The sequence below is a fragment of the Chrysemys picta genome, chromosome 11, assembly GCF_011386835.1.
Source record: "Chrysemys picta bellii isolate R12L10 chromosome 11, ASM1138683v2, whole genome shotgun sequence".
Taxonomy (NCBI): Eukaryota; Metazoa; Chordata; order Testudines; family Emydidae; genus Chrysemys; species Chrysemys picta.
In genome coordinates this window covers 69626597-69651652 of record NC_088801.1, presented here as the reverse complement: position 1 = coordinate 69651652, position 25056 = coordinate 69626597, and the positions used below count along the sequence as shown (strand labels likewise).

At 47.1% G+C, this 25056-nt stretch overlaps 1 protein-coding gene across 7 annotated transcripts in view; it reads right to left on the bottom strand.

The window, feature by feature from the left end:
- The window catches only part of SH3BP4 (SH3 domain binding protein 4), a 177872-nt gene that overhangs the window by 8045 nt on the left and 144771 nt on the right, over positions 1 to 25056 (bottom strand). For 6 of the 7 annotated variants that reach the window (XM_005292124.4, XM_024109241.3, XM_024109240.3 and 3 more), the window contains 2 exons: positions 23125 to 23313; positions 16342 to 19546 (listed from right to left, as the gene is read on the bottom strand). The exons of the other annotated variant lie outside the window; for it this stretch is intronic. In XM_005292124.4, the coding sequence (XP_005292181.2) occupies positions 19322 to 19546; positions 23125 to 23313 (414 nt within the window). In that variant the 3' untranslated portion in view covers positions 16342 to 19321. Of the gene's footprint in view, positions 1 to 16341; positions 19547 to 23124; positions 23314 to 25056 lie in introns of those variants that run through there. 7 annotated transcript variants of the gene reach the window in all.

Sequence of the window (25056 nt, the reverse complement as noted above, 5' to 3'; positions counted from 1 at the left end):
ACTTGCTTGTTAAGAGCTGTTGGCGGACTTGACACCTGATCGGTTATAATTTGTGAATTTATTTGGAAAATAAAGTAATCACTACAACTTTAACTCTGTTACACAACAGATGAAACATGTACGAACGGTTTTTCAAAATTTTCTTATATTCTCTTCTTTCTTTATGCTTCTACCGCCCCCTTATTTTTATTCAACGCCCCCCAATTGCACCCGAGGCTACTACTGCCCCCCTGGATCGTTCCAGCGCCCCCCCAGGGGGCGGTATTGCCCTCTTTGGGAACCTCTGATGTAGAATATAGTTAATTCAAAATAGCCTTCTGCTTATCTTAGAACAGCTGCTATATTAGTTTCTTTCTGGGAGGGAGTTTGGGTGCAGGAGGGGCTCCAGGCTGGGGCAGAGTGTTGGGGTGCAGGAGAGGGTGAGAGGGGCGGACTCGGAGGGAGTTTGGTGCAGGAAGGGATTCTGACCTGGGGCAGGGGGTTGGGGTGCAGGAGGGGGTGCAAGGTGTAAGCTCCAGCCGGGAGGCGCTTACCACAGGCAGCTCCCGGCTAGCAGCGCAGCGGGGTACTCAGGCAGGCTGCCTGCATGCTGTGGTCCCACACCACTCCCGGAAGCGACTGGCTGCTGGCATGTCTCTGGGCACCCCTTGGGGAAGGGGGACAGCGTGTCAATGTGCGCTGTCAATGTGCACTGCCCTTGCCCGCAAGCACAGCCCCTGCAGCTGCCATTGGCCAGTTCCCAGCCAATGGGAACTGCGGGTACGGTGCTGGTGGCAGCGTGCGGAGCTGCCTCCCCTCCCCCCCACCAGGAACCACAGAGAGGTGCCAGCAGCTGGTTGCTTCTGGGAGCAGTGTGGGGCCATGGCATGCAGGCAGCCTGCTGAGCCCAGCTGCGCCAGGGCCTTGTGTAAGGGGACTGTTGCCCCCTTACTAACACTCAGTAGGGGTGTTTTGGTTGCTAGCTCCCAGCACTAAAAGGGGAAGGGTTGATGGCAAATCAGGAGCCTGAGACTGACAGTCCCCAGGAACAATGGGGAGAGGCCAATGCTCCAGATCAGCCTGATTGACAGGGCGGGCAGGCTAATCAGAGAGTCAGGAGGCCAGAGGGGGTCCCGTCCTCCGTGTGAACTGGAATGGCCTGAGTCAGACAGAGTGGGGCTGAGCTAAGGAGAGAGCAGGGGCCCGAGCTAAGCTGCTGGAAGCAGAGCTGCAGCCCCAAAGCCAGAGCACGGCCCAGAGAGAGCAGAGCTGCCCTGGGAGCAGAGCTGCAGCAACCAGAGCCAGAGGGGCTAGACAAGCAACCAGGAAGCAGGTCAGAGCTGGGAGCAGTGTCACAGAAGCAGCCTGCAGAGCCGACCTGTCCTGGGGGCAGAGCTGTAGTAACCAGAGCCAGAGAGGCCAGAGAAGCAGCCCAGGGAGCTGAAGGCAGAGCAGCAGCAGCCGGGCTGAGGCCGAGTGGAGCTGGAGCTGGAGCCAGGGCTGGAGCCGTCCGGAGCTGGGTGCGGTGAGCAGCTGGGGAGAGTGAGGGGGACCCTGGGCAGTGGGCCCAGCACAGGGAGACGCCTCAGCCAAGAGGCCTTGCAGGCCAGACTTGCAGGGGGATCATAACCCCGACCGGGCGGGGGCGACGCTGGGAAAAAGGGTCCTGCCACCTAGAGCCTGAGAGCGTGTGGCCACCGCCAGAGCAAGTGTCCGACCCGCAGCGTCTCTGCAGCACAGCCAGGGCCTGAGAAGCAGGCCTGGGACCTACAAGGAACAGACTGTGAACTTCCCTGACATTCCAGAGACACTGTTTGTAATGTTCCCTGCCACAGAGCGGGGTGATGTGTTTTCCTTTAACCTTTCCCATTTTTCCTTATTCTTTTTTTAAAATTAATTGTTAATTAAACAACTTGTATTTGCTTTAAATTGTATGAAATGATCAGTGGGTCAGGGAGGTGCCCAGTGCAGAGAGAGTACCCCGGAGTGGGGACACCCTAGCCCCTGTCCTGGGTGACCACAGCAGGGTTAGGGGTCGAGCCCCCCAGGAATCCTGGGCCCAGCCTTGTCGGGGTTACGAGGACTCTGCCAGACAGGAGAGCGGAAGGGGAGTCCTCAAGGGCAGGGAGGCCTCTGGGTAAAGGAAGTGGGAGTGAGGACTCAGATCCTTTCGCTAGCCCACTTCACCGGGGTAGTGCAGAAGCCAGGAAAGTTCTCCACAATAGCGGGACCATTCCCCCGCTTACACTTGGACTGCAGCCCCTAAAGCCCCTGCATTAATCTGGCCTGGCCTGGAGAGACTTCATTGAATGAAGCGTGAGAATCTTTGGGGTCTGTTGTATTAAATGAATTTGGTATGGTTGTGGGCCGTGACTGCGTGTAACCTGGCGGGGGGCGGATCTGAGAGTTATCGACTTGAATCACAGGGGAAACCCCAGGTGTGGTTTTGAAGGACTGACACCTACCAGAGTCCGAGGCTGGAGTTGGGGTGACTTCTCGTAAGCTTTTTATCACGCTGGTAGGTTTTTTTGTTGGGTTTAGTGTTTTCTCTGGAATATTTTCACCTGAAGAATAAAGGTATTTGCTTATAGATAGCTGTGTCCCTTTTCCAGCTGCCTGTGGTAACTTAACCGCAGGAATTCCAGCTGTTCCGAGCCTCCGAAGAGCCACCCAAGGACAGATGCTTAGGCAGGGAGCTGTGCAGCCAGGAAGATTCCCTACCAGGAGGGAGAGAGATGCTAGCTGAGAAGCTGGGATCCCAGGGTGGATGCCCTTGGTGGATCGCAGAGGGGGAATGTGTGTACCGTTGATCTCACCTGTGACAAATGCCTTTTCCTAACTAGTGCCCCAAGTCTGGTTTGAGACAACTCAACATCATATTAGCTGCATTTTTTTAACCCCTCAAAACAAACAAAACCTCGCAGCTACTTGCCCCAACATCTGCAATACTCTAGTGAGAAGGCCCAGCTAGTGCTATGAAAGAGTTGGCCACATCTATTTCCATTGGTAAGAATTTCACCTTTCCACACGGGATCCTGCATTCCACCTGCAGAGCCTGCACGTGTCCCGGTACCCAAAGGATGATTGCAAGTGCAAAGCCAGAAATAAAGTTCCTGGGACTGTAGGTGCAGCATCAAGTCTCTTCACTGGTTGTGTAACAGAACAGTTCTTCAAGTTCGCATGGATGACTCACTGTCTGGGAGGGCGTGCCTGACAGTAACGAGTGAGGTATTCTTAACCAGACTGTCTGCTGCAGAACTCAGGGCCGGGATTAATTATCACCTGCAGATGCATTTATAAACATGAGTGTTATTTCCAGTTAAGGGAGGAGATCTGGAGAGAGCAACAGGCTGAAATGGGCCAGTCACAAAGCCAAGTTCTGCCAAGGAAAAGAACCATCCCAAGAGAACCTGCAGAGTAAGCATGGGGAGCAGAAAAGGGCGACACGGCTCAGGGACTGGCAGGAGCCGGCAGGCTGCTGGAGTGGTTGTGACCCAGGTCTGCAGTGATAAGTTATCACACAACTGTTTGCTACCCTAACGGAACTGAGTTCTCAGTGCAGTTCCTAGGGCACAAGGCTTTGTCTACACTAGAAACCAGTGTCTCTTTTCCAGCTGCTCAAGCACCAGCTAGAGCATAGGGAGCAATTTTCAAAAGTACCTACGGAGTTAGATGTCCAACCTCCATGGACTTTGAAACCCTCTGACAAGAGCAAGTGTAGACCAGCCTCAGGGGGTTTTCCAACTGACTCATGAAGCCCTGCTTTGCTCAACAGAACAGGGTTTTATAACCCTGTGGCAACACTGGCTGAGCCAGACTTTGCATCATTGCTGGCACTCCTGCAGCCACACAATTGCTGGGAAACAGGGAGGTCGTAGTGAGGCTTGGAAGGATTCGATTTTTTATCAGTAAACGTTGGTGTCGATTTCACCATGCATAGACCAGCAAAAAGGTATTTCAGTTGATAATAATCAACATTTACAGAGAGGCAAAGAAAGAAACAGGCTGCTGGAGAACTTACACTGCTCTACAGCCAAAATGCTTCTGAAAGAAATGTAGTCAAATTTTACTAATTCTGGGTCACTGAGAACGAAAACGATGCTTAAAATTGTTGATTGGCTCTAGTTTTCAAGATATGCTATTGGGTCAGTATATACGTCCCTTGACTTGGGAATGGCGGAGGATAAGTGAGTTATAAAGGGAAAGGATCTCAATTTAAACCAGAAATGACTAAAATACATCTTTGACTGGATCTATGAATAAATCTATGACTGGGTTTGGACAGTACTTGCTTTTTAGGCAAAACAATGAATGATGCAATCTGAAGCTGGTATTGCATCATACATTATATGAATTGCATCATGTTATTCCTAGAAGTCATGGATGATGCAATCATAACGAAGCTTACATCACTCTGCTGAACAAATTGCCCTATATCAGCTCGAGAAATCATACAGTGTCGTGCTCTCTTATTTGTCAGTGTTTGATTTTGCAAAGGGACACATTTCTGTTTAGCCAAAGTGAGCAGAGATGCCTTGTACTTGTGTGAACAGTGCAGATAACTTCTGCTATGTTTGTGGTGAAGTGACTTTTGCATCACAAAAGCCCAGTATAACCACTATGGTTAAGAAAACCTATCACCTTTATTTTGGCTGCAAAATTGGAGATCAGGACAAGAGGTGGGCCCCACACATATGCTGCAACACTTGTGCAACAAATCTTCGCCAGTGGTTGAACAGGAAAAGGAAATCTATGCCTTTTGCAGTGCCAACGATTTGGAGAGAGCCAACAGATCATACCAGCAATTGTTACTTCTGCATGGTGCCTCCAGTTGGGAAAGGTGTGTCAAAGAAGAAAATGTGGACTGTGCATTATCCAAACATTCCATCAGCTATACGCCCAGTACCCCACGGAGAAGGACTGCCGGTTCCTGATGCACCAGAATCATTCTCACTTGAGTCAGACGAGGAAGAGGAAGAGGATGAAACTTCTGGTCCTGAACTATCAATGTCACAGGACCCACATTTTCTCCCATCCTCCTCCTCTGAACCACACCTCATAACACAAGGTGAACTGAATGACCTTGTCAGGGATTTGGAACTACCCAAGAGTAAGGCAGAGCTGTTGGGCTCCAGACTACAGCAGTGGAATCTCCTGGCAGGTGATGTTAGGGTTTCCATGTTCCGTGACCGTCAAAAGGATCTTGTCCCATTCTTCTTCATGGAAGGTGATCTTGTAGCCTGCAAGAACATCGATGGTGTGATGGCAGCCCTCAACATCGTTCACGATCCAGATGAGTGGAGACTGTTCATTGATTCATCGAAGACGAGTCTTAAGGCTGTTTTACTGCATAATGGCAATGTTTTGCCATCAATTCCAGTTGGTCATGCAGTCCATATGAAGGAAACCTATGACAACATGGAATAACTTTTGAGGTGCATAAACTATGACCAACATCAGTGGCAGCTTTGTGGCGATTTGAAGGTTGTTGCTCTCTTGCTTGGTCTGCAGACTGGATACACAAAGTACTGCTGTTTTCTCTGCGAATGGGATAGTCGTGCAAGAGATTCTCACTACATCAAGAAAGATTGGCCACTCCGACAGTCATTGGAGCCTGGGAGAAAAGTGTTCAGCGTCCACCACTTGTTGAATCAAGGAAGATTTTGTTACCACCCTTACACATCAAGCTGGGTCTGATGAAGAACTTTGTCAAGGCCATTGACAAAACACAAGCAGCTTTCAAGTACCTCCATGGAAAATTTCCAAGGTTAAGTGAAGCTAAGATAAAGGAAGGTGTCTTTGTTGGTCCTCAGATTCGTGAACTACTTCGAGATGATGCATTTGACCATGCACTGCGTGGCAAGGAAAAGACGGCATGGAAAGCCTTCCAGTTAGTGGCAATACATTTTCTCGGAAACAACAAGGCAGACAACTACAGGTTGTTGGTGGAAAACCTTCTCAAGGCATACAAAAGCCTTGGTTGAAACATGTCACTAAAGATACATTTTTTGCACTCTCATCTAGATTTTTTTCCACTGAACTGCGGAGCAGTGAGCGACGAGCACGGCGAGCGATTTCACCAGGACATTGCAACAATGGAGAAACGCTATCAGGGCAAATGGAGCCCATCAGTGCTTGCAGACTATTGCTGGACAGTGACAAGAGATGCTCTATTTAATGAATACAAGAGACAAGTCAAGAAGCGCTGAGTAGACACTGAATAGGACTAAACTATGTACATAATAGTTTTTTGCCTTTTGTTTCATAATAAATTTTATTTATATAACCCTTTTGCTGATTTTTAAAGTGTTACATAAACAGGACAGGTGAAATATTATCATGTAAAGCAACCATAAACACATGAAAAAACCTAGGTTTACAATTTATGATTAAAACTATCTACACTATATATAAGACATAAAATGTAAAAACTTAAATATCTTAGAAACAGTAGCCAATCAGTTGTTTTAATTGTCATATTTCAATTCAGCACATCAAAATACATAATAAATAGCTCATTTTATCTCTGAAGCAGGCGACTTCTCAAAAATTGTAGACCAGTGTTATTAGGGTTTGATTTAGGGCTAGTCACTGTGTAGATTTTGACATGTGATGCTGACTATGTGTGATTTAACAGTTATAAAGCTTTAACGTTTTGAATCTCAACATCTCATGCCATTAAACAATTACTGTCTGACCCCCAATTGTCTTACTCCTCAATTTCCCACAGCTGTAAACATTTAAACCAATGAAAACTGGGGGAAATGCTTAAAAATAAACATTGCTATTAGCTGTCAAAATTAAAATAAAATAAAAAATTCTGCCAACCCCAATCATTTTTAGTGTACAGTAGTCCATAAGAATTAATGTAAATAGGGGGGGGTTAGGTTCCAGGGAAATTTTTTTTACCAGACAAAAGACACACACACACACACACAGAGTATAAGTTTTAAACAAACAATTTAATACTGTACACAGCAATGTTGGTTGTGAAGCTTGGTTCTGGTGGTGAAGTATTTCCCAGGGAATGCCTTACAGCTAAATGATGAACTAGCAATCAACTGAGCCCTTAAGGGTTAACCCATTGTTGTTAATGTAGCCTCACACTCTACAAGGCAGAATGAATGGAGGGAGGGGAGACAGCTTGGAGACAGAGCCAGAGACACATACCCTGTGTGAGAGAGAGAGATGCGCATTGCCCCTTTAAGTAGGCTGACCCCACTGTAAGTATATTGCCTTTTTAAGTAGATCAGTAAGTTGAGACAGAAGCTGCTGCCAGGAAGCTCCCTCCGTCCTGAGGCCTGTCGTGTCCCCCCTCCCCCGCTCTATGGAAATGGGGTAAGTGGGGTGCAGGAGCAGGGGGGAGGGGGACACCGACATTAGCACGCCCCCTCCTCCCCCCACACAGCAAGCAGGAGGCTCCTGGGAGCAGCTCCAAGGCAGAGGGCAGGAGCAGCACATGGCAGTGGGAGGAGGGACAGCTGAACTGCCCAGCAATTGATAGCCTACTGGGCGGCTGCCGCACAGGGAACTTAGGGGAGCGGGGAGCTGATGGGGGAGCTGATAGAGGGGCTGCCAGTCCATCCTGGTTCCAAGCCCCCACCCAGCTAGCTGCAACAGGCTGCTCTTCCTGCAAGCAGTGGACAAAGCAGGCGGCTGCCAAACAACGTTAGAAGGGAGCATTGCACAACTTTAAACGAGCATGTTTTCTACTAGATCAGTGACGTAACAACGAAACAACGTTAACCAGGACAACTTTAAATGAGGAGTTACTGTAGTAGCTTCCCATATAGCCTCATCTCTCTCTGTCACACACACACACACACACACACCTCAGAGAGACCAAGAGCTGACTTGATATGGAAACTTCTTACCTGTAGAGGTCACCTCTGTAGGGCAGGTCTAAGGTGTGCTGGCAGGGCAGTGTGGGAAGGAGGTGGGCACTGCTATGGTTTGTTCAGCTAAAAGCAAACTCAGGCTGTTGTGCCTAGAGCACTGGACTGGGACTCAGGAGATCTGGGTTTTGCCACTGGCTTGCCGGGTGACCGTGGGTGAGTCACTTCACCTCTCTGTGCACCTGTGAAATGGGAATAGTGAAACTGACCTGCTGTGTAAATGCTCGGAGATCTCTGGGTGAGGAGCGTGATATATAAGCTAGGGGTTAGTGACAGCGTGGTGCCACTTAGCAGCACTAGTGTTTGTTTTGTGGAAGGAACAGAAAGCATGCTTTACAAATAAAAGCAAACTACAACCCCTTTCCTCCCCTTCTCCTGACCTCACTAGGAATATCTCCATCACTCTCATCACTGCGCTATCCAGAACAGCATGCCAAAGGCAGATCTCCAAGAAAGAAACCAGCAAAGGGTGCTGAGACATTTGTCCCTTCATTTATTGGCAGTAACAAGTGTTATTTTATTGCCTTTCTTTCCACTCAGAATAATAAGGCCGCATACCCAGGATCTGATGGTTTAAAATTCCAGAACCAGGTACACAATTTTTGGTCAGCTCCCACCTTCTGCCAGGCGGCAGGTCCTGTTCAAATCCTATCCCACCACCCATCAGCCAGCACCTCAATTGCACTAACTCTCTGGGCTGTTGGATCAGGAACAAGGCGGCATTCCAGAGCTCCGGAATCCTCACAGAGAACATCCTGCCAGCCAACCCCTCTGTGTCGCATCCAGGGGATCTGGCAAAGCCGCGTCCCCCCAATTTATTGCCTAGGTCAATCTGTACCAGAAATGAAGGGGTTGAGTAAGCAAATGGAGAGCACAGTAGCCTTTCAACTCCGGAAGCCCAGATTAAAATCTTTCTTTAAACCACCGGTGAAAATAAAGTGCAGTAGGTTTGTCCTAGTGGCCGTGGGTAATGCATCACTCCCTCGATGTGGCAAAATAGGCACAAGCAGTGCTCGTGTTCGTGAAAGTGATGGTATGGCTGGAGGTCAGGGCTGAGGGGCCTTAGCAGAGCGAGGCCTGAAACTCTCACCTGGCCAGTCTGCAACATGCCTGGTCTGAACTCAACCTCCAGACTTCTCTTAACTAGATAAAACACAGACTAAGGAGTGGAAACGGGCAACAAAATGCCCCCTTATAGATGCCAGTATAAAACGGACTTCTAACTATCAGACAAAATCAGCGGGGGGTAAATAACTACTGACCCATGAAATGATGGCTATTTTACATAACATTTTTGCCACTGAAATGACCTTGGCAAAAACAAGGGCTCTGAATCCAACCTAGTCCCTTCAGCGCTCAGACGCTAAGCTGAGGAGCTGAACTAAGGAAAGCCCAGTGACAGGCACTGGTAAAGCAAGCAGCATCCGTTGCTAAGCAACCTTCTATGGTTCATTTATTTCTCTCAGCTGGGGACCAGAATGTGTCCGGGTGACTTAGTCTGTACCAGACATGACTTCACAAAGCAATTGCTGAAAGCTTTAATTAATGTTCAGCAGGGGGGAATCCAAAGTGGGGCACAAACCCACAGTTAATTATACTCCAGAGCTACTCTTGCACTATATCCAGCTTTTGTCATAAAGGGTCAGTTTTCCTTACTCTTGGGGGGGAGGAGGTCAAAGTGAGAGTGTCTTGGTTCCTTGCCATGGATGCTTTAGAAATACATCTGAGATTAGATAAGGGAAAGCAGAGTAAAAAAAAAAAAAAGGACTTGTTGGAGACTCAAAACAGATATTTCACTTACTGCTAAAAGTTCAGGAGTACTTGTGGCACCTTAGAGACTAACAAATTTATTAGAGCATAAGCTTTCATGGACTACAGCCCACGGTGCCACAAGTACTCCTGTTCTTTTTGCGGATACAGACTAACACGGCTGCTACTCTGAAACCTGTCACTTACTGCTGCTGAATTCAACCAAACGCCTTGTTTTGGCAAAGTGTGAATAGCCTTATGGAAAATCTTACTCATATGAAACACTGGGAAAATGTTTCCCCATATCACGCTCTTTGCCTTCCTTTCATTAGACATGCTGATTCTAATATGCAAGCAGGTAATATTTTTTGTCCTTTCCTCCATTGATTTCATGAATAACATTAAACACTTAACACTCTATTATGGTTATAGAATTGTATTGTTCACCACTTGTGGCTCATTTGTCCCTCGTGTTTTGCAACTTTATCCGGCGTTTGGTTTTCTGTGACTCAAGCAACATTTCTAATAAAAACAGGTGGTCATTTACAGCTCGGAAAGCAACGATTTTTGTAGCCAAATTACACAGGCGGCAAGGCGGCAGACATTGCAAAAATGCCATCCATAAAGAACTCTATGGAAAGCCTGTTATCAAAGCGAGCAATCTGATGATCAGAGATGTGGCTGGGAGGTAGCCACTAATCTGCAGTGGGAGCCGCAGTGCAAAAGAGGAGGACAGGCTCTGTTACTTTTCAGTAGCAAAACCCACATCTTACGAAGGATCAGGGCCGATTATGTTGATTTAGGTCATTTGAGCCCATGAGGGGGGAAAAAAAGGGAGCCCCTGGCCCAGACATGCCAGGATTGTTTAAGAAGCAGGGGGCTGGATGGTCTATTTATTATTGGCCATCTGTGCCTTGTTGCATTCAGGAACGAAAAACAATTAGAGCTTTGCAAGGGGCATTCTGTGCAGTCATGATAGCATGTGAGTGCATAATATGGACTGTGCTCTTACCACTCCCTCCTCTCACAAATCCTCTATTCCTCCTCCTCCATCCCCCAGGAGAGCTGGAGGGATCCACTCCCACCGGTCTTCAGCTCCAGAAGACAGCACCAGCACTCAGGGTAATCAGCTGTCCTCCCGGCTAGGAGACAGCGCCCCTTGTGGTAGTTAGGCCAAACAGCACCTTTAATGCAGAAAAGTGAGTTCATAGAATCATGGAAAATTAGGGTTGGAAGAGACCCATCAGGAGGTCATCTAGTCCTGACAAATGGATCATTATGGCTCAGGAATTGGATGTTCTCTTTTATTGGGCCCAACAGCAATTCACTGCATTCTTCGGCTTCATGTTTTCATGCAACTTCTCATCTACAGTGAGCAGCAATGTGGAGTGGCGGAAGAGACCCCGGTGATGAGGGAGGGATAAAAACGTAGCACGAGAGAAGCCGCTTGAACAAAAATCAGCCTGACCGATGCAGCTTCTCCTGCAGTGCCTTACGTTCATGGATTGCTTTTCAGCCTGAGGGAGACTGAAGTGCAGCACCAGTGAAATGCAGCCACCTCTGGGCAGAACAGGGGGCATCCAAGCAGATTGCAGCACAAAGCCAAACATTTCCCTTCCCCTCACTAGGATACAAAAGCCAAAAAAAGTTGATTCCTGGAGATCTTTAATATTTCTCAAGAGTAGGCAGGACCAGGATGTGAAATCCACTCCCCTCTCCTCCCCTCCTCTCCCCAGATGCTGCTGCATAGTCTGCCTTGTATTTATGCTGGATGGATGAACGGCTGATTCACCGGGGGTTCCAGGGACAAGCAGATATTCCAAGCGCAATGCCTAGACCCCCCATTACCTCTCTGAGCTGAACTAAGACTTGTACTCAATCCACAAGACCAGTCTTGACCTCCATTGTCTTTATCTAGGCACAAGGTTAGTTCAGCTGAAGCCTCTCCACACACAGGTTTGCGAATCCCATCCACTTCCTTGTGGAACAATGCTTGGACTTATTTATAGCTCCCCCCCGGAGCCAAGAACCAACCGCAAACTGGAAGTAGGGCCAAGCCAGCTGGTTGGGGAAAATGCTTATATCATCACCAGCCAAACATTCTCCACCCCCCTCGCCCTCTTCCAGTCTGAGCTCCAGTACGTTACTGACACGACTCATGTGGGACCAAAGGCTGCTTCAGCCTGGAGCTGCAGCCGCTGGGCCTTTCCGCTCAACCAGGACGGGAGTGCGGGTTAAAACAAACATTTGTATTAAAACAGCACTCAGCAAACTAACCTTTGCTGTCTTCTAATTTGCTCACGTCCTCTTCACGCTTACTCTCCAGCATTACTATAATCAAAGGGGAGAAATAAGTTCTTTCAAGACACCTGCGACAGCCGGTTCTCCTGTGCTCTCGGAGTAAGTGCTTCCTGCTGGGCCAGACCCCAGCGGCTGTAAAGCAGCCCCCCGAAGTCAACGGGGTTATCCTGATTGACACGCTGCTGCTTCTTCGCAAGGACAGCTTTCACCACAAACAGGGAAGGCAAGATTAGCTATTCCATCTCGCTAACTGGGCTAGTGAGCATTTCAATCACAAACAGCGAACAACAAAAGCCAGCTGAATCAAGGGGACCGGAGCAAGTGTAACCCACACACCTTCTGGTTGTGGTGTTCTGTCCCATCTAGTGGCACAGAGACCACTTAAGAGAGAGACAAAATGAGTCTGCTCTACAGCCTTAGCTAAGAGCCAGTTGGCTTTTAGCTTATGTGGTAGAGTCTCATGCACTAAGCTCCAGAGGCCCCAGGTTCATTCTCGCCCGCTGACAACCGGGGTCTGTTGATGTTACACAAGCAGAATGAGATAACCTGCAGATCAAATGGCAATAGCTACTGATGGGGTGGAAGCCCACAAAGGGACCTCTGATCCTCGCCCGTAATTCCAGAGTTTCATTTCAAATGTTCATGGCAATCTGGACTTTCAGAGGCCAGGAGCTGTGGAGGACAAGGCAAGATTTTCAGAGATGTAGGCTTTTCTAGGGACACTGATAACCTAATGGGGACCAATTCTCTCTCTCTCTCCCCCGGCCCAACATGGATTCTTTAGTCATTTAGAAAAGATGCTGAAAAATAATGATGCAAGATGATCACTTGATTTTGATGGCTTAAGCATAGGAGAAAATTGTGAGACTCCATTTCCAAGATGACCTTAACCGTAGAGTGTAGTTCCTACGATTGGTCCAGAGGTAGGAAAAAATAGCAAATAATTCCTTTTAAGTTAAGCGATAAGAGACAATCAGAGAAACTCGTAACGGAAAGCAGCTCAAATGGAACAGAGAACTTTATGTAAGGCTACAGAACAGGAACCCACATTAATGTTTCCAAGCCTCCTCCATAATGAGAGGAATTTCAGGAGAGGTGGAACAATAAAGGGTGAGACAGTCACAAGGAGTGCACAGATGGTGGCACAACAGAAGGAAAAGCCCAACGATATAAGCAAGATGACTGAAGCATGGGGCTGGCTTTGATATCAAACATGTCACAATGCTCTCCTGTGCCAAGACACAGCCACTTAAGAGAGAGCCTCCCTGATTCCCACAGTGCATCTGTGCCAGCTTCCACTCACTGGCACAAGTTAGGGCAGACACAGGGCTGGTTATGCAGGGACTGGACTCCCATTGGGAAGGGGTGTAGTGAGCCACTGCCTCCCCCCAGCACGCCCCAATGCCACGGTGTGGGAGGGCACTCAGTGCAAGAGCCAGCTGCATCACTTCATGCCAACTCAAGGCTCTCCTGCCCCAGGGGAATTCTCAGCTGGCCGGTTGTTGGTGCAAAACAGCCAGAACAGAAGAGATGATTCTGGGGTGAGGACTTTGTATTTTGGGGGTGGGGCACGGTACCAATTTTCTCAGGTTCTTGTTTATTCCTAGATTCCAAGGCCAGAAGGGACCACTGTCATGTAATCTGACCTCCTATAACCTCTAGTTAGCCGCTTTCCCTCTTACCTCCCCGGTAGGGTGATCATATTTTCCCAAAGGGAAAACGGGATACCCCTGGGCTGGCGTGAGCTCCTCCCCACCCTGCACGGGGCTGGCCCAAGCCCTCCCTATCTCCTATCCACGCAGCACTGGGTTGAAGTCCCCCTCCCCCTGGGCCAGCCTCAGCCCCCAGACTACCCGAGCCCTCCAGCCTCCAACCCACCCAGGGCTAGCCTGAGGTCCCCCTCGTAACTGGCACATGGGGCTGGCCTGAGCCCCCCTCACCACATGGGGGACTGGTCCTCCAAGCCACCCTGCTGCCAACGAGCCCCCTCCTTTCCCCGCGGTCCCCTTTCATCCTGCCAGCAGGGCTGGTAGTCCGAGCCCCCTTGCCACCTGCCCGCACCGGGCGGGCTGGCTTGCCCAAGCTGCTCTTCCTCCAGCGCAGGGCTAGTGTTGCCACTCGCTATGCCCCCCATCCCTCTGGGCCCCGCTAGGGGTCCCACCCCACATCAGTTGGAAAGAGCAAATGGGACAAATGCCCAGTTTTGTCAAAAAAGATGGGACGGCTGGGACACAGACTAAAAAAGGGACTGTCCTGGCCAAAATGGGACATATGGTCATTCTACTCCCCAGTAATAATGATAATGCCTATTGTCACAATGCTCTCCTGTGCAGAGACACATCCACTTAGGAGAGAGCCTCCTAAAATAGGAGGAATAATGATTATGCCTATTGCATCTGTGCAAGCCCCAGGCATTGCGGTGCTCCACCGGAGGGAGGGAGTGGAGCTTAGCGAACAGCTGGTGAGACACACAGAGGATCAGACTCTCTCCCTGAGCCGCCTGGGCTCTGCAGGGGGAAAATCAGTAAAACCTCCCGAGTGACCCTCACAGGGAGCGGAGCTGCCAAAGAAGCAACATGTTAAGTCATCCAATGCTGTAGGGCCAGACTTCCAAGCCACAGTGAATATACCCAATGCACACCCCTCCTCCCCATCCAGCTATCCGTGATCGTGGGACAGATGTACGAACACGATTACCACTGAAAATCTGGGCTTTATAACATACTAGTGCATTGTGCAGACTCTGAGCCCACGGCTCTTTTGAATGGCCTGGGTGAGTTTTCCTGTGGTCCAGGGCTATTCAGTTTTGCTGAGGTCCCGCTCGCTCTCCGAAGGCACATTCCCTCTGAAAGCCAAGGCCAAGGAAGGGTCAGCCAAACAGCGCTGGGCACAACACCCAGGATCTTCTTACAAACATTTCCCTGAGCTGCGGCTTTGCAAACCTTCCATTTGCAGCATTTGGATTTGGGGAATTAATGTAATGCTGATGAAGGGGATGGATTAATATACCTGCCTCTACCTTGCCAACACCCACAAGCCAATACCAACTATTCCAGCTCATGAATCCAGTACACCCTCTGCCTCCCCAAAAAATCATACGATTGGCTTAAAAATTGCGAGATTGACAAAAAGTTGTGGGCTCTTTTAATTTGCCAGCTGGCTTTTGCGCTGGTAGTGGTCACATTTTCAAGATTTCCCCCTTGTGCTGAGAAGCTGAAATGCTCAGTACTAGACATTTTCATTTCAATAGAGGTAAACTGAGATTCTCAGATGATCTTCTGACTCCAGGAGCTGGGGCTTTAAGAACATCAAATATCACTCGGGTCACACTGAAAGTCACAAGACTGGGCAACACTGTCGAAGTAGGTCTAACGGGCTGGCGCTACACAAAGCATTCCTGAATATCGCCGCGGCCTAGGCCCAGTGCTGAGACTCTTAAGCAACAACTGCCCATCATGCAGAGTTGTGCCAAAGGGCGAGGTGGGCTTTCCCGGGTGCATGAACCAGGAGTAAAATGAAATCACCAGACCCAGTGCACTCACATGTGGTCTAGGTCAGCAGGCTGAATCCAACACACAGGCTAGTTTCAGAACATGGTGCAAGCTCAATTCATACCTCCAAAAGGTGCTGCAAATGTTTGCACCAGGCCCAAATTTGGCCACGTTTAGCTCATAAGCTTGCTTATATAGTTGTTAACCATCTTACAACACACAGTTGGGAAACAGGGGGTGTTTGACTGTTCAGGTAAAAAACCAGAAGCTGTTCTACCGTTGATGTCACACCCAATGCTACTGGACCAGTAACACTAAAGAAGGTGAACCTTGGGGAATTGCTCTATCGTTGATTGAATTTTTACACACACATTCCTCTTACTCAGGGGCTTTTTAGGAACCTTCCAACCAGTGATGATTACCTGATCATTTTCTCCAGCCAGAAAAATGCAAGAGAAGCAGTTGAGTAATAAAAACGTCTGCCACAAAATATTGTAGCATATATCTTTTCTCAGCCAAACTGCCTTTCATTTTTTAAAGTAAAATATTTTAGGCTTGTCTAGTATTTAAATGCAAATACCACCATGGGGAGGGGGGAATGCAAATGATTTTACAGCTTGGAAAAAAATTAAACCTATGCAGATATTTGACTGTGAAGTTGCAGCCCCGCTCTGTTTTTGATGAGTTGCTTTTGAGGAGGGAAGTAGAACTTGGCTGAGAACTTGATGAAGGCACAAAGCTTCAAGGACAAATTCCTTGATATTGATTTTGTTTCTGTAAGGTATGCCAGGGATGGGAGCGGGGCTGATGGGTCAACCAGTTGCTGGAGGAAGAGATCATCCAGTGGAAACCTAGAGAGAAGTTTCCAATACAGTCCTATGACTGAGGCAACCTCCCAGGAAACAGAACATATCAAGACCTCTCAGGAGTGTTCAAATAACGACTTTAATTGTAATATTTCTTCCCCCCCCCGAAGATTTTTAAAAAAACATTAGCTGTTAAGTACAATAAGCAATTGCTGTACATACCAAAGTAATGCAACATCCAGACCAAGGCTCCACAGCAGGGCCTGATAGTGGTGGGTGAAAGGCATTTGAACGGCACGTGGATTTTAACGTGTGAAAGGAGGTGGATTTTTAAATTAAAGGAGGAGGGAGAAAAAAATCACGTAGTGATTATGCTGACTCATTCCGAACCATTGCAGTTGTTTGGGCTAAAATGATTCTCAGGGAGGGGAAAGAATGGTGGGTTTCGGCTTCTGTTGAAATGTCCAGCTGGGCGTACAGGACCTGAGGTAGTCAGAAAATCTGGGAAAACAAAACTAGCCAGTAATTTCCCATCTTGTAAGAATCCCTGGATGCTAAAGCATCTGTCTGATAGATTAAACGCTGCTGTAAGAGCAATACAGCCACCCTGCCTCCCCACTGTCTTCATCTGCAGTAGGTTAGACCCTAATTCTCCAACTAGATCCCTGTGCAAAGCTCCCATTGAAGCGATTCAGCAAGTTCTGCCCAGGCCTCTGCAGACCCACCGGCAGGATCAGGGCTTTTTAAACAGCTAAAGCCAACAGCTTGCTGAAGAAAGCAACAAGTCTGTGCTTTGAACAGATACTTACAAGCCCTCTGCTGATGCACATGGCATCATTTGGCAGAGTGAACCCTTTAGGCAGGTCTGCTCTCTGCTTTTGGAATACACTGAACTTCGGCTTCCATTACATAAGGTATTCCAGCATTTCCACGTAGGGTTCAGGTTGGTGCATGAAAAAAACCCAATATTTAAGGTGGTCTGTTCCTTTAAATAAAAAAGGACCCAGTCTGTGAGCATTACTGTCTGCCAGGTTTTAACTCCATGCTATAATAAGTTGCATAAGAAATACCTTAAAGCCCCTGAGGAGAATATCCATGATATTAAGGTGCTATTCTTCATTAGTGGGAGACTTGTTTCTAAGGGAAATTCTTTCAGGGTGACATTTGGAGGGGAAATTAGAGGCACAATCTCCATTACACTGTGTCTCCATTCTTTGGAGGAGCGGAGTTCCCAGAAGCCATGCGTGTCTCACTTGTCGCTCTACTCTCAGGAGATTCTGGCAGTGCCTGCCCAGATACACAAGTCACAAGAGTACTTCTAAGGTCTGCCTGTCGCAGGGTGCAGGCAGACTGCATCAAGCAGTTTTTATTTTAGACATTGGATGAGATGGTCCTGTGATGCAAGCCAGCCAAACGGTTCAGAGCAAACCCACTGGACGGATGGATGACTGACGCCAGCTGTTGCCTCCTATGCCTGGTACGAACTTGACAATGGAGAAAAAAAAAGAATTGTGCCATTATCTCCTGACAACCTGTGATTATGGATCAGTCGATACAAGACCATGATGCTTCTAGCAAGGTCACACTAACCTCTTGCTCGTAGATATAAAGCTCAAGGAATAAAAATAGACTTCCAATCTCAGTGATCAACCCAGCAGAAACAGCTTTAATAGGGAACGTTTTCATCAGTTTTCCATTGCACGGGGCATTGTTATTGTGTTATGTGATTTCACACTCAAAATAAACATCTTCGTTCTGTGCAAAAATATGTTTTCCCCTGTGTGAAATATTTCAAAGGTGGAGGGAGAGAGGATCATTCAAAAGGCTGTTAAAAAAAGGTAGTCGATGTCGCACGTGAAGGAACCCCAGAAGGGGTAAGATTTCAGCTCAGTGGAACCATTTCTCTGAGCGAGGATTATTTACATGACAGACTGGAGCTCAGTAGCCTTGAGGGGCCTGATCCAAAGCTCAGGGAAGTCACTGGCAGTCTCACCACCAACCTGAATGGGCTTTGGATCAGACCCTAAACTTTAAGGGGCTGACTGAAATGGCACCTAAGTCAACGTAATAACTTCCACAGACTCCAATGAGTTTTGGATCAGATCCCAACTTAGTAAAGACATTTTTTTAAATGATGTCTAATACAGCTCTTCTCTCCTGACCGCTTCTGGAGCATGCAGGTCCCCAGCAGAGATCACCAAGATGCTCTTATTGCAGTACAGAGCAGTCAGTAGAGAGAAAAGTTACCTTCAATGAGACTGGCACCTTTGTAGTTAATGTCCCTAAAAAAGCAAAAGGCAGAAGAAGAAGGGGAGGGAACGCCACTGAACCAGAAATCTTTTCAGCTCCTTCCAGAATGCTCATTGTAGCAGCAGGCAGGAGTGATGCCTGAGTGCTAAAGGCAGCACTGACTCTTCAAGTTAAGAACTTAAGTGGTACATCTGAAAACTAGGTATTGTGTATTTCCAGATCTAGACATTAGAAAAAGTATATATATAAAAAAAAACAGATCATGGAGAGCTACTGGGAAAAAAGTACAACTACTTTTCTTTGTAACATTTTCTCAGGACTGTAGGAGGTTCAGAGTTACTGCAATGGTGAATACAAAACAGTGATTCCAGAGTCTCACACTATAGAAAACCTTGTAAGGAGTGGGGGGGGGGGGGGGGGGGGGGGGAGGAGGGTCTGAGGGAATGGAAAGGAGAGATTCACACTGTGCTTTGTTTTAAATACATATTTACATGATTCATGGTCAATTTCAGAAGTTATTTAAAAAAGTTCCTACACAACATAAAAATGCAACAACTCTCCCATTGAAGTGGTTTCAACTTTTGCTGCTCATTAAAAAATTAGAGATTTATTTGCAAATGTCTTAAAAAAAACGTGTTGGGTTCTCCCCCACCCACTGTTAAACTTTACAAATAGAAAGTTGTGTAACTGGTATCAACCCCTCAGCAGAGAAAACCCAGCTCTTCTGGACTCTTTCTACATGAGGGAGAACACTCAAAAGAAGTCCTGCTTCACTGTGCAATTCCAGTCCCAGAGCAAACGTTCAAACTTTGGCCTTTTGTCAGCTCCTGCCTGTTTTTTGTCCTCGCCATCAGATAGCAAAATCTTCATGGTCTGGAGGGCTAAAGGCGGCTGCACGGAGTATGTCCAAGGAATTAACTAAGATCAGGGTTCCTGTTAGATGTTTCCAGCGCTTGGTGATGGGGTTCTTCATCTTATCCAGCCCTATGTGCAGCTCCTGGATGACATCTCGGTAGCTATCTCCAATCTGATTGCTCCAGGTTAGCAGAAAGTCATAGGCTGGTTTCCACATGGCCTGTGTTCCATGCCGGAGAGGCAAAAAGAAAACAAACACAAACAGAATTGAGAGATCTGTTCTTGTTAGGTAGACTAGACACTGCTCTACTACAGAAACGTAGTCGTTTGCTGGGAATTTCTGTGGCTGCTTCAGGCCACAGGAATGGCAATACCAGAACAAAAAGAACAGGAGTACTTGTGGCACCTTAGAGACTAACAAATTTATTAGAGCATAAGCTTTCGTGGGCTACAGCCCACTTCTTCGGATGCATATAGAATGGAACATATCTATCTCTATCTCCTCAATATATGTTCCATTCTATGTGCATCCGAAGAAGTGGGCTGTAGCCCACAAAAGTTTATGCTCTAATAAATTTGTTAGTCTCTAAGGTGCCACAAGTACTCCTGTTCTTTTTGCAGATACAGACTAACACGGCTGCTACTCTAACACCAGAACAGGCTCTGGTCCAACTGAATGCTTTGGAGAACACACAACACTGGAGCGATATCTGCCCATTCAGGCCCCACTTCAGCAAAGTGCTTGCGTCCATCCCTATTCATAGGGCCTTACCAAATTCGTGGTCCATTTTGGTCAATTTCACAGTGATGGGATTTTAAAAATTGTAAATTTCATGATTTCAGCTATTTAAATCTGAAATTTCACCAGGTTGTAATTGTAGGGGTCCTGACCCTAAAATGAGTTGTGGGGTGGGGGAGGTTGCAAGGTTAGTGTGTGTGGGGGGTGGGGTTGTGGAACTGCTACCCTTACTTCTGCACTGCTGGTGGTGTGGCGCTGCCTTCAGAGCTGGACAGCTGGAGAGCAGTGGGTGCAGGCTGGGAGCCCAGCTCTGAAGGCAGAGCCACTGCCAGCAGCAACGTAGAAGTAGGGATGGCATGGTATGGTCTTGCCACCCTTACTTCTGCGCTGCTGCCTGCAGAGCTGGGCCCTCAGTCAGCAGCCGCCACTCTCTGGCCACCTAGGTCAGAAGGCAGCAGCGCAGAAGGGTGGCAATACCGCTCTTTCCCCTCCCTCCCCCCCCCCCCCAATAACCTTGTGACCCTTTGCAACTCCCTTTTGGGTCAGAACTCCCAATTTGAGAAACGCTGGTCTCCCCCGTGAAATCTGTATAGCATAGGGTAAAAAACACGCAAAAGACCAGATTTCACGGTCTGTGACGCGTTTTTCATAGCCTTGAATTTGATAGGGCCCTACATATTCAGCAAGGGACTTGCACACGTTCAGCTTTGAGCAAGTGTTTAAATTAGGGCTGTCAAGCAATTAAAGTGATTAATCACACTTAATATTAGAATACCATTTATTTAAATATTTTTGGATGTTTTCTACATTTTCAAATATATTGATTTCAATTACAACAGAACACAAAGTGTACAGTGCTCACTTTATATTTATTTTTATTACAAATATTTGTGCTATTAAAACAAAAGAATTCACCTCATACATGTACTGCAATACAATCTCTTTATCATGAAAGTTGAACTTACAAATGTAGAATTATGTACATAAAATAACTGCATTCAAAAATAAAACAATGCAAAACTTTACAGTCTAAAAATGTCCACTCAGTCCTACTTCTTGTTCAGTCAGTCACTCAGACAAACAAGTTTGTTTACATTTCGAGGAGATAATGCTGCCCACTTCTTGTTTACAATGTCACCAGAAAGTGAGAACAGGTGTTCGCATGGCACTGTTGTAGCCGGCATCATAAGATATTTACATGCCAGATTCGCTAAAGATTCATATGTCCCTTCATACTTCAATCACCATTCTAGAGGGCATGCATCCATGCTAATAAGGGGTTCTGCTAGATAATGATCCAAACAGTGCAGACCGACGCATGTTCTCTTTCATCATCTGGTTCGTGTTCTGTAGTTTCAGCGCTGGAGTGCTGCTCTTTTAAGACTTGTGAAAGCATGCTCCACACCTCGTCCCTCTCAGATTTTGGAAGGCACTTCTGATTCTTAAACCTTGGGTCAAGCACTGTAGCTATCTTTAGAAATCTCACATTGGTACCTTCTTTGCCCTTTTGTGAAATCTGCAGTGAAAGTGTTCTTAAAATGAAGATGTGCAGAGTCATCATCTGAGACTGCCATAACAGGAAATATATGGCAGAATGTGAGTAAAACAGAGCAGGGAACATACAATTCTCCCCCAAGGAGTTCAGTCACAAATTTAATTAACACATTTTTTTAATGAGCATCATTAACATGGAAGCATGTCCTCTGGAATGGTGGCCAAAGCATGAAGGGACGTATGAATGTTTAGCATATCTGGCACATAAATACCTTGCAATGCTAGCTACAAAAGTGCCATTGTAAATAAGAAGCAGGTAGCATTATGTCCCGTAAATGTAAACAAACTTGTTTGTCTGAGCGATTGGCTGAACAAGAAGTAGGACTGAGTGGACTTGTAGGCTGTAAAGTTTTGCATTGTTTTGAGTGCAGTTATGTAACAACAACAAAAATCTACATTTGTAATTTGCACTTTCACAACAAAGAGATTGCACTATGTATGAGATGAACTGAAAAATACTATTTCTTTTGTTTATCATTTTTACAGTGCAAATATTTGTAATAATAATAATAATATAAAGTGAGCACTGTATACTTTGTATTCTATTGTTTAACAATGCGATTAAAATGGCAATCAATTTTTTTGAGTTAATCGCGTGAGTTAACTGTGACTAATCGACAGCCCTAGTTTAAATGCCATCAACTTCAGTGAGGCTCAAGCATGTGCTTTGCTGAATCAGGTCCAGATTCGGGCTGTTTGCTCATCAGCTCCTGATGCTTTATAGCAAGGCGACCCTGCTGCCACAACCTTGTAGCACGCCCAGCTACGCTGTGCAAAGCTGGACCCATGGGGGAAGAGAACGACTGCTGGAGCCCTGCAGTGGTCAGATCTCAGTCCAGAGCACTGGTCCCTATTTCCCCTAACAGAACATGAACAATGAACCCCACAAGAGCCACTGGTTTGGGGAAAAACCTCAACTCAAGCCAGGGGGCAGTATCAGAGGGTGGGACAAACAGTTATTCAAAGCGAAAGGGCCCCAGGATTTCAGTCAGTCATTGAGAGGTGCTACTTATTTTTAAAGGAACAGCAGAGAGATGATTGAAACTGACCAGCGTCCAGCCCACCCCAAACCAAAACCACCCCATGAGATGTGAGTACCGAGCCTACACTGGCAGGCTCATTGCTCCACTCCCATAGAGGTAGGTGTGTGTGCGGGGGGGAAGTGTGTCAATCACGAGCTGTCAGCAGGAACACACTGATTTGTCCCCCTTTCAGAAAGGGAAAATTGGACAATTGTGAAAATGATGAAACACTCGCTCCCCCTGCAGGCAGCTTCTCAGACTCAAAGATCAATGGAGCTTCTCCTCTACGGGCCACTTTCAGGCACTCACATCTCCCAATGGGAAGGAACCTTGCTCTGGCTTGCCATCGCCAAAGAAGCGCTCTTATTTGCTGACACCTCAGCCAAAAAACCCAAAAGGCAGCCGAAATCAGCCCTCAAGTGTTTGCTTCCAGACCATTGCACAATGCGTCATGCTTTAAGGGATTGTCAAATCTAGTCTCACCTCACTGTCTACCGCTCCATTCCTGTCTCGGTGGGGGGCTTCGTAGGCGTCCATCTGTTGTTTGGAGACCTTGGCTAGCTTCTCTGCCAGCTCCCTCCAGCGCTGAGCCACTTCCACGGCTGTGGTCAGGAGCACAAAGTCCTGAATGAGCCTCACGACCAGCCCCTGGCAGTCTATTTTCAGTAAGGCCTGAGAGAAGACAGAGCAAACCAAACCAAGCAAAGGTCAGGTACAGTCCCAGGGTTTCATCTTCTAGCAGCCACCAACAGTGTTCTCCTGCCACTCTGGCCCAGCAACAACTGAGAACAGTGACAACTCATTACTACAATGACAGCAGCACTTCATTCCTTGCTCTCAAACACGGAAGTGATAAAGCCTGTGAGAGAAGGAAGCCAAGGCCCTCCCTACCAAAATCCAACTCAATCTGAAACCCAGCAGCAAGGCAAGTCTTGCGTTCCCCTTTCTGGCTTCATGGCTGGTTAAACAACCTCGTCTGTGTGCACAGGGAAATCTCTTGAATCAATCATTAACTCCCCTCCCCCATACGACAGGTGGTGAAATACGGTCACTGGACCTGCAGGAAGAATTATCTCATTAAGTGGATAAAGCACTCTGCCTTGATGTTAGAGGTAGGGCTGGATGTTCTAGCCAGATCTTCTAGGCAAACGCACTAAATAATTAGCTCCATTATGCAGTTTAAGAACCGAGAAAAAAAGCAGCATGTAATAAAGATAATTAACTCAATATGGTCAAAATAGGTTAGGGTATAGTGACCAGAGAAGAACAAACATGGCTTTCAATACAGAGAAAAAGAGGATGCAAAGAATAAATGAACCCAGGTACTTGTTAATAACCAGAACATCTGCCAACCCCGAGAAGGCGAGGCCTAGATCTGATGCCAGTGCCACCCAGGGGGGGAGGGACAGCTCAGTGGTTTGAGCATTGGCCTGCTAAACCCAGGGTTGTGAGTTCAATCCCTGAGGGGGCCACTTGGGGATCTGGGGCAAAATCAGTACTTGGTCCTGCTAGTGAAGGCAGGGGGCTGGACTCGATGACTTTTCAAGGTCCCTTCCAGTTCTAGGAGATGGGATATCTACATTAATTTCTAAATTTCAGCTGCCTGGGCAGGTCAGAGATTTAGGTGGTGTGAAGGAAGCAGTCATTCTGCTGAGGACTCTGGCTCACGTTACATGACTTTCATCCTGCACACTCCAACTTTCAGTTCATTAGTTTCTAAACTCTTAAAAGAGAAGAGTTTATTGATTTAAAAGCTGCGAATTCTGCAAACCCTTCCCTGTGGTCGCTTCAACTAGGGAATCTGGAGTGGGAAGTTTTCTGCCTCTCCTACCTACCCAATTCTTTGACCAGTAAATGACTGACATTGAATGAATCCAGAATTCCAGTGAAATTAAAGACTCACAACACCATGTGACTACAGCCTGGTTTTGCATAAGACTGAGCAAAAAGGGATGCAACCTGCAAAAACAGACCTGCAAGTGCCAGGTAGGACTCTTACCCATGACTTTCAACTGGCCTAGGAAATTAAGGGCTTAAACAGTAATTAACAACACAGAATCACAGAATTGGGTCACTTCCAGTCCTATGAGAGGTCATCTAGTCCAGTCCCCTGCACTCATGGCAGGATTAAGTATTATCAGACCATCCCTGACAGGTGTTTGTCTAACCTGCTCTTAATCTCCAATGATGGAGATTCCACAACCTCCCTAGGCAATTTATGCCAGTGCTTAACCACTCTGACAGTTAGGAAGCTTTTCCTAATGTCCAACCTAAACCGCCCTTGCTGCAATTTAAGCCCACTGCTTCTTGTCCTATCCTCAGTGGTTGAGAACAATTTACCTCCCTCCTCCTTCTAACAAACTTTTACATACTTGAAAACTGTTATGTCTCCTCTCAGTCTTCTCTTCTCCAGAC